Source organism: Lichenostomus cassidix, chromosome 7, assembly GCF_008360975.1.
Source record: "Lichenostomus cassidix isolate B80296 chromosome 7, HeHo_3.0, whole genome shotgun sequence".
Taxonomy (NCBI): Eukaryota; Metazoa; Chordata; class Aves; order Passeriformes; family Meliphagidae; genus Lichenostomus; species Lichenostomus cassidix.
The window spans coordinates 6,254,496-6,267,619 of record NC_139488.1 but is presented as its reverse complement, the minus strand read 5'-3'; the positions used below and the strand labels follow the sequence as shown (position 1 = coordinate 6,267,619).

Here is a 13,124-nt window from a genome sequence, read left to right as displayed (position 1 = left end):
TTCACATCTATCGGATACATAAACACACGGAGAAGGTGTGTTTAAGTCAGAGCAAAGACAGCCCTGGTGTCAAAAACAGCCACGCAAGGGCCACCTCACATTTCTAAAGAAACCCCTGCCGTTCCTACCTGAGCCACCCGAAATGGAGACACAACCCTGCAAAGACATGCAGCTGAAATCCATTACATTGTCTCCTGCTGCCACTGCAGCTGTCCCGTTCTCTCCTCATATATCACTTAGCTCGAAATTCAACCCACCACATCAACAGAAAATTGCTGCATTTGGCTAGGTTAGGTTTTTTGTCAGTCTGGAGAACAGGATCAGGTCACTGAAGAAATCAGTGACAGGGAGTGGGACTAAGCCCTTGGTTTAACTATATTTTTTAAAACTGAATTAAATTGATTACATTGAATTTGCTGCAGTAATATTAATCAGCTTTTCTTATATAATCACACAATCAATGCTTTCTCTGTAAAACAGTTTAAGACTCTTACAAGGAAGAGAATGACAGATGCATTGATCAGGGAGAAATTGATGAAGAGGATGTTTGTCCCATATGTCAGGAGGCGTTATAAAGGCAATTGTTTTCCATCCCTTAGTGCAGGTTAGGTATACAATTTGTTCTCTGTCTAGGTACACTTCTATTCATAGAATAAATACTAAAAGATCTCCTAACATAACTACCTCAAGGAAAAATACCCGACTGTTGTTACAGCCCTTTTGCAATCTGGGAAGTGTGGCAATCTGCAGAGTTAAAACGTGGGTGGAGAGGGAGGAAGGGAAGACTACTTAGCATTGCTATGTAGTTTTTCTTATTTGCTTTTGTAGAGGTAACAGAAATGGGAATTAATTTTCTGTAGACACATCTGTGAAAACGTTCACATGAAATACATAAAACTTTGGGCAAGCTACCAAGATGACCAGGACAATGGCTCTGGAGTGAAGTCTCCACTTTACAGAGAAAAATGTGCACCTCTTATTCTCATTCCAATAGAATTTAGAAACTAAAGAACTTGCGTATGCAATGGAGAAAACAAGACTGAACCGGCACCTTGGAGACCCTTGTAATAACTGCAGAGTATTTCCAGCTTAGGGAAGGGCTACAAGTATTTTTAAACCAATATTTGGACAGTCTTTGAGTGTATCTTATAGCTTGTTGCTTATTTCTCTGCCTTATTTTAAGTAACTGACTTCACCTAGAGAGTAGAGAGCATATGCTTTGTAAACAAACAAACATCCATGGAAAACAAAGTAAATGTTAATTTTAAACTTAGTTTTAATGCAGAACATCTCCAAATGATTCTGCAGTATGCATTTGGATTGTGCCTTTTCAAATAAGTAATTTGGCTACTACTTTACCATAAAGGTTTGAAAGCTTATTAACCTAGCTCCTTATTCTATTGGTGTGCTTTTTGCTTCCTTCTGAGGTGCACCAAGTATGTTCAGTAACACCTATGACATGATTTTGCTCTTCTCCACAGCTTTTATTTTTAGACAGGTACCAAACATTTTCCTTTTTTTGTATCCTACTCTGTATAATTTATTTTTATTCCCCTTTTAAAAATCAGGTAGACCTTGCACTGAATTAGACTGACACAGCTAAAAGCCAAGTACTTAAGAAAAATGTTGAGACAAGCAAAAACAGCGCCATAAAATATAGCTTCATCATCCTCTGCATATATATCTTACACCATGGCAGCCTTACAGGCACAAAAGATGGAAATAATCCTACCTTACCTTACCTTTCCCAGATCTTTATGTAGATAAGCCCTTGTAGCTGACAATGTGGTGCAAATCAAAAGGGCCATGGGAACCACCATGAGCTGAGAAGATAATGGAGGTTCTTTAGGCTGATTGTATAGGGCACAGGCATAAACCATCACTGCCAGGATTTTCTCCAATTAAACCTGCCTGGACCTTATTAACTTCTCAATGTTATTATGCAGGGTACCAATCACCTTCTGTAAGAGATGCACCTGGGACTGTTACAGGCTGGGGAATCCCGTCAGCACAAAGAAATTCACGAACAGCCCAGGCCTTGAACTAGAGCACAGCAACCACAAAATACAGGAGCTGTGAAAAGGAATGTGTGGTAGAACCAGATAGCTGGTTCCTTCACATCATCAGTGAATTTAGATTACTGTAACAATCACAAATGCACATACTTATGTCTTAGAAGTTAATTTTGCTGCTGTGTTGTCTCTAGATTTTCAGAAAGAGCTCTCACATTTGAGAGCTGTCTCCAGGTCTCTAAGGTCCAGCTGAAGACTACAAGAAGTCTTTCTTCACAAGAAGCAGAACAGAGAATGTGACTCTATGAGAATTAGTAACCTGAAGGAGGATAACATTCTTTGGTCATGGGAATTACAGTGATGATTTTTAGAAAAAAAATTAATTATTTAATGATATTTAGGAAAAAAGTGTTGAGAGATGTCCCTAATCAACATATGGCCTCAAAGGTGCTCAAATAAAAGTTCAGGCATTGATAACTTTTTCAAATTTTTATTATATTGCATAAGCTGTAACATTTTACAAATCTTAGTTACATTTTCAGCAACAGATACACTGATACTGTAGTAAATACAGAGATGAAAAGACACCTCTGACAAAATATAAAAAGGTAGAAATACTTAAAACCAGGATGCCGAATATCAAGAATGTTTTACATAAACAATATCCATACTAGAGAGTTTTTGAAAATGATTGCCAAGATCATGAAGCCTTTGTTGAATATAAGGCTCCACAATTCAAGGTGGTGAGCACAGCCAGTGCCCTGAGTTCACCTGCCTTGCAACATCCAGAGCCAGGCTTAGTATGAACAACATGCTCTAATGAGCACTAAAAACTGCCTTTCTACACAATAACATGTAAAAATATTACTGTTCTAACATGGACTGAAGTGCAACAAGTGCTTTAAAGGAACTAAATCAATTACCTGGGGAAGGATGTACCAGGACATTTTGGGAAAAGGGAATATAGGAATGTTCAGTAAGTCCTAAAACTGACTGAAAACATTTCATTTGGTAAAACAGTTTTCAGGCTGAGAGTGCTAGCACAAGTAATCACAGGGTTTTGCCCTGCCAGTCATAAAAAAAAACCTGAAGCTTTTTTTTTTTTTTGTCATAACACGATTACTGCTTTTAAAAAGAAAACAAAGCTCAGATTCAAGTCATTTAAACCACCTTTCATATAAATTCTTTAACTCAAACACAGCTGCCTACTGTTAGAAGTGTGGCACAAATTAGTACAAACTCTTATAAAAGAATGCTCATTTTTAACTCCGTAGGCATAGTAGTGTTTTGCAGAATACCACAAAATTAAGAAAAAAAATTAAACAGTAATTAAAAACCAATGCATGTTAGGGTCTAAATTGAGATAAAAATTGGTTCTAGAAAATACAAATTATGTACCCATCTCCAAAAATTTCTGCTGCTACTGGCAAGCAAAGTTAGCAGCTGAAAAATGGATTTTTATCACTATAATAGTGTTTATATATAAACATATATTCATTTCATTTTTGAAGTTAATATCCCAGTCAGTTTCATACCTGTAAGTCCAGTGACTTCAAGATGCTTGCACTTAGCGTAAGAAGTTGAATCAAATCCCATATGTGCATTTTTAAAAGATACTAGTGTTCAAATTGCTAAAGATATATTTATTTAATTTCTTTTCAAACATAAAATACAAAACCCAGGGTTTACAACAATTACCATCATCATCAACATGCAGAAGTCAGTATTCCAACATAAAAAACACTAGATCTGCCTTTCAAATTTTATAAAAGCTACATAATTGTATGAATTCAGGGGGGTTTTGGCTAACAGAAAAAAACCATAATGTGCTTTTCATATAGTCAGGAGTCCCACTGATAAAATAAGTCTGATGAAAGAGAAAGGCACTTCAGCAGGCTAATCTACCTCCAGATTTTCCTACTATAAAGTACTAGACAACAGATGTAGTACACTTTCCATTTGCACAGTGTTAGATCAGTAGTGTCATGAAACTGTGTCACTTTTCACCTTACAAAAAGAATTTATACTGGTGCCCGTTAATTTCATCCTCTTTGGTACAAATGACTGCATGAAAACAAAGGAGACAACTAAATATTCCTACATCCTGGATTATTTTTGGTGTGCCATCTCCAGCTTTATGTTGGTAAATAATACCCCTAATCAACACATAGGTTTGACTTTCAGGTTTGTAATACCAGTGTTCTTCTATTTTCTGACCATACTATAAAGATTTTTTTTTTCTCTAAATGAAAAGTGATTTAAGTGATTCCCCCCCTTTTTTTTTTTTAATTCTATAATATCTAGAATTTTGTAACAATCTAAAAATGACAGTCAATGAGCTTGCACTTAAATCTATACATACATACCTGAGGGCTTTTCTTGCAAAAGCTGACAGCTCAAGAAGTGCCTTGGGAAGAACTGAGACATAATTCTTGCAAACATTGGTGTTCTTTGAAAACAATTGATTCCACCAAAGCACAAATACATATCAGTTTGCAAACTAGCATAAGAAAGAAGCTATATCCTTTCTAATTTTCCCTACTCATTCCCCAGAAGGGGCTCACAGACATGGCCCACTTCTAATTCTCAAGGTAATCAACCTCCAGATTCAAAAAAGTCAAAACCTCTGGATGTTTCCCTGGCCTTTCCAAGAACTGTGTGCCACAAATCCTTGCTGATTTTTGTACACACCTTATTCTGGCACCAGCATTTTAACAGTCTCTTAATGCTGCAAAGAGCCAACAGAAAAAAAATCCCAAAAAAGAAATTCAGTGATTTCTATAAATTCGTATCTTTAAATCATATAGAGAAATACAGAAAAACTGTTAGTTTGACTACCAAAACATTGTGTCATTCTGTCTTCTCCATGTTACACATAATCTAGAATTTTTTGTGGAATGAAAAGTTTTAGAGCTCAGCATAGTCAAACTCCTTTTATAATTATCTAAAACCAAAAAGAATTCTAATCACTAATAGGCAATACAGGTTTTTCCAGTGCATAAATTCCAACATACAGCTGGAATGTGATGACTGAGATAATATATTCTGAAATATTGTGTATGAATATAAATCATAATCATAATAATTTTAGAGTTGGATTTCTAATCCTTTTTCTTTGAAGACAAGATACCTACTCTGGCAGAGATGGAATGCCATACTTGGTTCCTTTGAACTCATGTAAATAAAGCCGTTTAGAGTAGTCTGTATTTTTTAATGATACAAGTAAGTTTGAGAAATGAGGTCTTTTTAGTATATACAATGAAAAATGCATTAAAAAATCTGAAATATTACTGTAGGTGAACAAAATTTCAGGTAAAGACATATGAACTTAATATAAACTCCATGAAACCATTAGCTTGACGGGTATTTTCCATTATGTTCAACAGAATGTATAATAATCTCTTTTTGAAAAGGGAGCCATGAGAACCGATGCAACTCTGCAAACAGGGCAATATTGAACCTCAAGAGCAGCTTTCCAAAGAAATGTGCATATATAAATTGATTCCTACTAATGTATGTAACAAAGCAAAGGATTAAATTATCAATATCTGGGACTAGAAAGTCATACACAAAATCCAGTAGAACTGCAAATTTAAAAAAAAAGTATTGTGAAAATGTATTTGGTATTGGACAACAGAATTCCTGTTACCTAGAAAGAGAACTAAAAGCATGCTGATATGACAAGCCATCTTCATATCTGAAATAGATGAATCATAACTGAACCAGATTCTTTAGGCCAATTTAATTACAGACTTATTTGCACATTGAAGTGGTTTGATCTTGGCTGGATGCCAGGCAGCCACCAAAGCCAGTCTACCAGTCCCCTGCACAAGTGGACAGAGGAGAGAAAATATAATGAAAGGTTCATGAATTGAGGTAAGGACTGGGAGAGATCACTCATCAAGTACCATCACAGGCAAAACAGACTCAGCTTGGGGATGTTAACTGAATTTATTATTAACAAAATCAGAGCAGGATAATGAGAAGTAAAATAAACCTTAAAAACACCTTGCTTCCCCCTGTGGTAACACAGACTCTTTCCCATGGGAATTTTCTCTTCTTCTTCCTGTGTTTTTTATAAATAAAGTTTGGATGGTATTGAAAAGGTCTCTGGAAAGATAGGTGGTTCATGCCTGGCCAATCGGCCTAGGGGGAGGTTTTGAATTGACCCAATCCTTTGAAAGTCTATATAAGTTTTAGAATTAAATACTAAAATCAGATTTCAGCCACATTTGATCCAGCCTGGTTCTTTCACTCCGCTAGTGGTTCAACAGCGACACCTCCCCACCCGCCGCTCCTTCCCAGCTCTATTTCCTCACCCCCAGTGGCACAGGGAGATAGGAATGGGTCAGTTCATCACCTGTGGTTTCTGCCACTGGTCAGGGAGAGAAGCCCTTCCCCTGCTCCAGCGCAGGATCCTTCCATCAGGAGGCTGCTCTCCATGAACTTCTCCAATGTGTGCACACACAAACTTTTGCTTTTGTTTTAGCAAATTGCTTTATCTCAGTCTAGGAGTAGTTTTCCATCTTATTTTCTCTCCCCTGTTCAGCTGGGAAAAGAGAACGATAGAACAGTTTGGTGGGCACCCAACATCCAGCCAAGGTCAACCCACCACACAAACTTATCTTCAAGTTGATTTGCCCTTTCATGCTTTTGAACTCAATAGGAACATTTTGTTCATGAAGCAACAGCTCACCAGAATTTGGACTGATGCATTGCTAGTACCAACCTGGTTACCTTCCATAGTCTTCTAGAAACAGCACCAGACAACTGACAATCCCAACATAACAGACAGATTTCACAGTAATATTTCCTGAGTAAATATTCCCAGAGGCCCAGCTGCATAGGATACTTCCCAACTCTTGAGTGCACTACAGGGCAGACAACCAAGCACCCCTCACCCCACAATTCAAATATAGGCATTGTATGTTTGGGTCTTAGTACAGAACCTTAACCAAGCTCTACGGGAAATATCTATAAAGCCTTTTTAGGATGATTTTAACCAAACTGCCAAAGCCAAAATGCTGGAACTTATTTCACCAGAGAAACAGCCTCAAAGCCACAGAAATACATTCTGTATACTATATGAAGCACATTAAGAGATACATCCATTTTTCTGTTAGCCAAAGTTGAAATGATCACTTTGACAAGATGAACATTAAAATTAAAAAATATTCTGATGGCCTTTCCTTCCTCTATACATATCTTAGTTACAATTCATGCATTCATGACTTTTGGTAAATTTAACTCTAAGATGAGTCATAAGTAGTATTTATATTGCATTATAGACCAAATTTTGCGATCGGCTGTCTCATGCTCATAACCCTCCCCCCCAACTTTTAATGCCTGTTTAACTCCTCTGCAAACCTAGACAAAAGCAGCTCAGGCTGGCAAAATGTAGGCACATAAACCTCAAATGATCTTACATTGTTTCAAATGTAAAATAAAAAGCAACAGTGCCGAGCTTTCCTGCTCAAGAAACAATTTCCAAGGCATAATTTGTCTAATCTTGCACACTTTTTCACCATGGGCCAAATTCTTGCTTGCAAATATGCAGAGATTCAAGGCTGTACGGTGGCTCACAACTGGCCCAACAGCATGCAGAAGAGAAGATTTTCATTGACAAAGAAGCCAGAAGACACTGGGATCAGGAGTAGCAGTGGCTTCAAGTGCTACCAGAACCAGTCTTTTCTGCTGGATGTGGACACTTCATAGCAGATGTCAGTCTTCAACATCCATCAGTCATAACAAAGCAGATTCAAACAAAGCAGGTGGGCAACATCTTAAGACAGCGGGGACCATGATCTGCAGCAGCCACAGAGCTTAAACACTTCCCCCTTCCACCACTGTTGTGTGGAACTGCACATGGATGGGCACACAGGGAGGGCAGGAATGCTATAGAGCTCCACAGATAAATCCAACAGAGCTCATCTGCTGGTGTCGTGGGACCAAGGGATGAAACATTTCACATTATACAAAGAAGTAGTAACAGATCCCTAGAAAAGTTCACATATAAAATACTGTACAGATGGTCACATTGATTAGGAACAAGGCTGAGGGATGGCTTTATCTAGGCTACCATCGCATTAGCAACAAGTACAAAAAACTTAAAACATGTGCCTACATTTCTCACTGTGCATTCCCAAAGGTGTGTCCAAGAATGACAGGCTAAATAAAATGTGGGCTTTCCCCATACGGCCAGGAAAATTAGGAACTGGAAAAGTTTAATAGTAGCATTCCCCTGTTTTGAATTCACATGGAATATCAATTGCCCAGCTGAAGTTTACTAACTCGATCTGTATGTTAAAAAAGAAACTTTTCTTGATTCTAGAAAACAACATTACTTTTGTAAACCCAACACTGTAGAATTACAGAAGCAGCCAAGAGGTCAACAACCAGCAGGGAGAGCAACAGCACAAAGCACACTGTGTTTTAATTTATAGGAATAAGTGGCCTCTCCTCTCTTTTCTTCCAGATATTGGTTTTGCTATCTCTTTTCACGAGAGTTGGTCTATCCCTTTTTTTAGCAGAAGGGATACCAGATTCATTACTTCCTGGTAGAGATTTTTTTCTTAAACCTTCCTCATCATGCTGTTCTATGACTGGCCCATTCCCTCCTTCCATAATGTGCCTCACAGCCTGGTCCTCTGGAGTGCAAACAGTGGTCCCACTTTCACTGCTACTCAGATCCAGATCTTCCAAGTAAAGAATCTTAGAATGTGGCATACTTTTAATGAAAGTTTTCTCTCTCTCCAGTTTCCTGCTAGGATGATGCTCATTCATGTCCACACCAGAGTCCAGACTGGTATCATTACTCTCTGTTTTTTTTCCCTTTTTCAGATCTATGAAAGAATGTCTCACTTGAGCAATTGGCTTTCCATCCAGGGACACAAACCATGCTCGAGGGTGCGGAGATGGTTTTCCTTTAGAGAGTTCCAGCAAGGTTTGCTCTGAAATACCTTGAAGTTCAGATGAAAACGGAGTCATTACAACTGCTTCGTTCAACGTTCCAGGAACAGAGACAGATTCCAGTAAGCTGTTGGTGTAGCGGCTCCAGTTGGATGTTTGGGAAGGCAAGCCCTCTTCACCATCCAGGGTACTGTTTTCATCTCTGCAGGCAGAAGGCTGGGGATGAGAATGCGCTGGCATTTTGGGCAGTGTTTGCATGTAACCATCACGATTCATGGGTTCCATCATGGGGCCATACACCAGCTGCCCTTTCCTTGGCAAAGTTGCTGATTTAGCGGGATGCAGTTGTTCTGGGGAGTGGAAAAGGTCTGAGGTTTGAAGAATAGCAATAGGTTGATTGTAAATATGCATTAGATGTTCTGGGATATGGGAAAGCCCGTACATCTCCTCTTTCAGTGTAAGGTATCTGTTTTGGTCAGGAATGTCCCTAGGAGCCTGGGAAATAGCACTGTTACTGTGCTTTGGCTGCTGTAAAAGCCTCATTGCAGCATTAGGTTCCACTGAATGGGCTGAATTTCTTGCCTGACCAGCCTGACAGGATGACTGATAAGAAGCATCCTCTGTGTATATTTTAAAATTGTCTTGTGATTTTCCATCCTCTGTGTCTATAGACAGCCTTCTCTGAGGGCTGTATGAAGAAAGCTTCGGTGTATATAACTGTGACTTATCCTCCAACTTTAAAGACCCTTTGACAGCATTGATGTGATTTATGTGAGTTGTTGATGTTGTCTGGTCTTTTTTTATGACCTCCAGCTTAGTTGTGGTTTTTTCCGTCTTCTGCGTCCGATGGCATTTATCCCTGTGCAAAAGAAATGCAAGGTGATTGCAGAGCATACTAGGAAATACTGGACTGTTGACGAGCAAAGCTGAAGGTTAGACTTTGGCTAAGAAGTTACAGTGTAATGTGACATCACAAACTCAAAACTAAGTTCTGTGACAACTGTAATTAAAAAAAAAAATTAGGTTACACATTATAGTTTAGCTAAGGAAACAAGGCTCAACCTCAAAAGACTATTTTATCAACCTCAAATTCCACTCATAATGAGCTCACTGGAACTTCTTTTCACTTACCTGCAGTAACAAAGAAGAACAGCAAAAAATCCGATGATAATGACAACAGTTCCTCCCAGTATGGCCGTAAGAAACACGGTGTGATAGGCTGTTATGTCCTTGGAAACAGCACTAATAATGGATTCTAGATTGTCAAACAAAACCAGACAAGCATTAGCTCTTAAAACCAAATGATTCCACTTGATGTGCAGAGCTAATAAACTGAACAGTACTTTTCCAGGGATTTTGTGTTCCAATGGCATTATGTTCATCCTTCCCATTTTTACCTTGCTATTTCAGCAAACTAGAAAATATACAACAGGTTACAATATAATGACAGGTTCATCTCCAGTACTAAAGCCTTACCATGACATCATTCCAGTCAAATTATATTTGTATTAGTTGTCCAAACTGACTTAGAAATGTGACCTGCATTTTCTAGTTAGCACTCTGTCAGAGTTCTGTTTTTAGAATTAGATATGCTGTTTCTCTGACTGATCCCTTCATATGAATTTACAAAACATGCAACAAAATCATCATGAAGACTCAAACAGAAGTTATCCAAGTGGTGAGGTTGCATGTCACTTCTCCCTTCCTGCTGCTAAATGAAGCAATCAAACTGACAGCCTTACATGGGGCATTCAGCAATTGCTTTGCCAGCTCTTGCCATACCTCTCGTCCCAGGCAGTGGAGCTGCTATCCAGTAGCCCAAGTGCTGAGCAGTGTATGTCCACACTAACTGACCATCCACTTCCTTGACCATTCCTAGCCCACGGTTTACCCAAGCACCTGGGAAAAAAAGGACAGAACATTGCATATACCATGTAGGATTCTTCTACAGCTCAAACCATTAGCAATTAGGCTATTACCAAAAATACACAAGATTACAAGAAAAACCTGAAACTTCTGACCTAGACACTTTATTACACGGCTTTAGTAAACATGCAAACTTGCTCTCCTGACAATTTCATTGCAAATATCCCTCTGTGGCCATTTACTCTGAAACAAAGCATCAACATGACTTACCGGAAACTAACTGAATATTATTCATTTTCTATTAATACTTGTCACAGATATGCACACAAATAATTTGAAAAAGCCTATTATATAACCTTAAGCATGCATGAAGGCTAAGACCAAAGCATGAAGGAGCAGGTAACTGATCCATACGAACACAAGTTTAGCATTAGCTAGCAGAACTTAGTGGGAAAACATTTAATTAGCTAGCAGAACTTAGTGGGAAAACATTTAATCTTATTGAGCGGCGAAAGAATAAACAATGTTTGTCTTGAATGTTTCTCTCCTCCTCCCTGCCCCAAGGCAGTAACAGTTCAGTTAGCCCCAGGAAGTGCTATTGTTAGGACACAGACTCCACACCATCTGTTTGGCAATGCAAAGGACAGGTATTACTGTATGCCAGCTTCTATAGTTAATAAAGATCCATTAGAAGAGAGAGAATTATACTTAATTCACTTAAACACATTTATTGTGGGCCATCTGTGAAATTCTAAGACAAAAAACAGCCTCATATAAACAACCTTATATATTCAACCTGCAAATACTAGGAGGTAATGAGAACCACCAGCTTTCATAAAACACCAATAATCAAAGTATGAAAACAGTATAATTCATGCAAGCTGGAGCTTATATGAATTCCAATTAGATTTTCTTCCAGGACCCTTCTTTCAGCAAAGCAAAAGTAAATAGCTCCCAGTCAGGAGGTAAAGATGAGGCTGGACACCTGCCCCAGATGCTCACATGCACAGGCACACACACAGAAAATATCATTTAGCAGTAAAATAGGCAGCCTTCTCCTGGTGCTTGTGATGGCTGGCAGAGGGGAAGGGCAGCAGCACCCACCTAGAGCCCTGAAATGCCTTCTCAGTTACCTGAGAAACCTCATCCAGTAAGGCGTAAGGAGTAATGCCAGCGTACATTATATAAAAGGCAAAAATAATTTCCAGGTCTCCAGAAGTTCTATCTTGGCTAAACAAATCCGTAAGAAGTTAGACAATGCTTGCTGTCCTTTTCAGTAAATTACATTTCCCCCCAATATACTCTACAGAAAATAGTAGTTATTAAGAAAAAATACAAAAATGTGATTCATGAGTAAACCCATTTTCTCTGTGGTTTACTGCCATTCAAGCAGAAGCATATAATTCTCAATTTAATGTTGAATGCAAGCTTTCTGGTTTTTGTAATTCTATTAAAATCCACAAAGTACTTCTAGCACTAATGCAGCAAAATATTTAGTAAGAAGCAAGCCACATTCAAGATAGAGCAACAAATTCTGCATTTACAGCAGCTGGAGTACAGTTACCAAAGCTGATTTTCCAGCAACAGTCTCAGTACTACTCCACTTGGAATAACCCCAGGGAACACTGCCCAGGCAGACCTGTGAAAGCAGTTTCTCTCTTTTTCCGGGTGCTTTTGGGTCACACACACAGACCTGCTCCCTTGCCACTATCAATATCTACATGGGAGCTCTGATTACCATCACAACACATTACCCAAGGACTTCAGAGTTTAAAATTGTGTCAGTGTCTTGCTGAGGACATCCTGCATGCAGCATCTTTGATGCCACAGCCTCATTACTGAGTGCAGCAGGAGCTCTGCATTCAGCTCAGATGGGGGCCTGCTGCTCCTTATGGATGCTCTGGAATGCTTGCTGGAGAGCTGAGGTGTTCAGCTGCCCTCAGACAGCAGAACTTTGACTAAAGCATGCCTTGCTATTATACTCAGTTACCTAGGGAAAAAGTCATTTTGCATGTCAGACCAAAGTTAAAAAAAAAAAAAAAAAAAAGAAACTTATTGAAGAATAAACATCCAGAACAGGGAATACAGTTGCAAATTTTCACTGTAAGAAATGAGGAAATGGGAGAGAAAGAACAAGTTAAGTTATGCCACAAAAGTTTCCGGTTTTTTCACAGTCCTCCTTGCCCTCTCATCAGCAAGCAGCAGTGGAAGTTCCATGTGAACAGTACATGTCAGAGAGCATCCATTACAAACAATTGGAACCTCTGTCCAAGTACATCCCATTGGAGAGGAAGAAAAGAACTGGTTTCAGTGGGTTTTGGATCAGCATGCCATGCT

At 38.8% G+C, this 13,124-nt stretch overlaps 1 protein-coding gene across 1 annotated transcript in view; it reads right to left on the bottom strand.

Moving 5' to 3' along the window:
* Nucleotides 1-2,486: 2,486 nt before the first annotated feature.
* Nucleotides 2,487-13,124, bottom strand: part of FAM171B (family with sequence similarity 171 member B) — a 36,083-nt gene continuing 25,445 nt past the window's right edge. The window contains exons 6-8 of the mRNA XM_085065965.1: nt 10,704-10,820; nt 10,053-10,176; nt 2,487-9,780 (exon numbers count right to left, since the gene is read on the bottom strand). Coding sequence (XP_084922091.1) covers nt 8,445-9,780; nt 10,053-10,176; nt 10,704-10,820 — 1,577 coding nt within the window. The 3' untranslated portion in view covers nt 2,487-8,444. The remainder of the gene's footprint in view (nt 9,781-10,052; nt 10,177-10,703; nt 10,821-13,124) is intronic.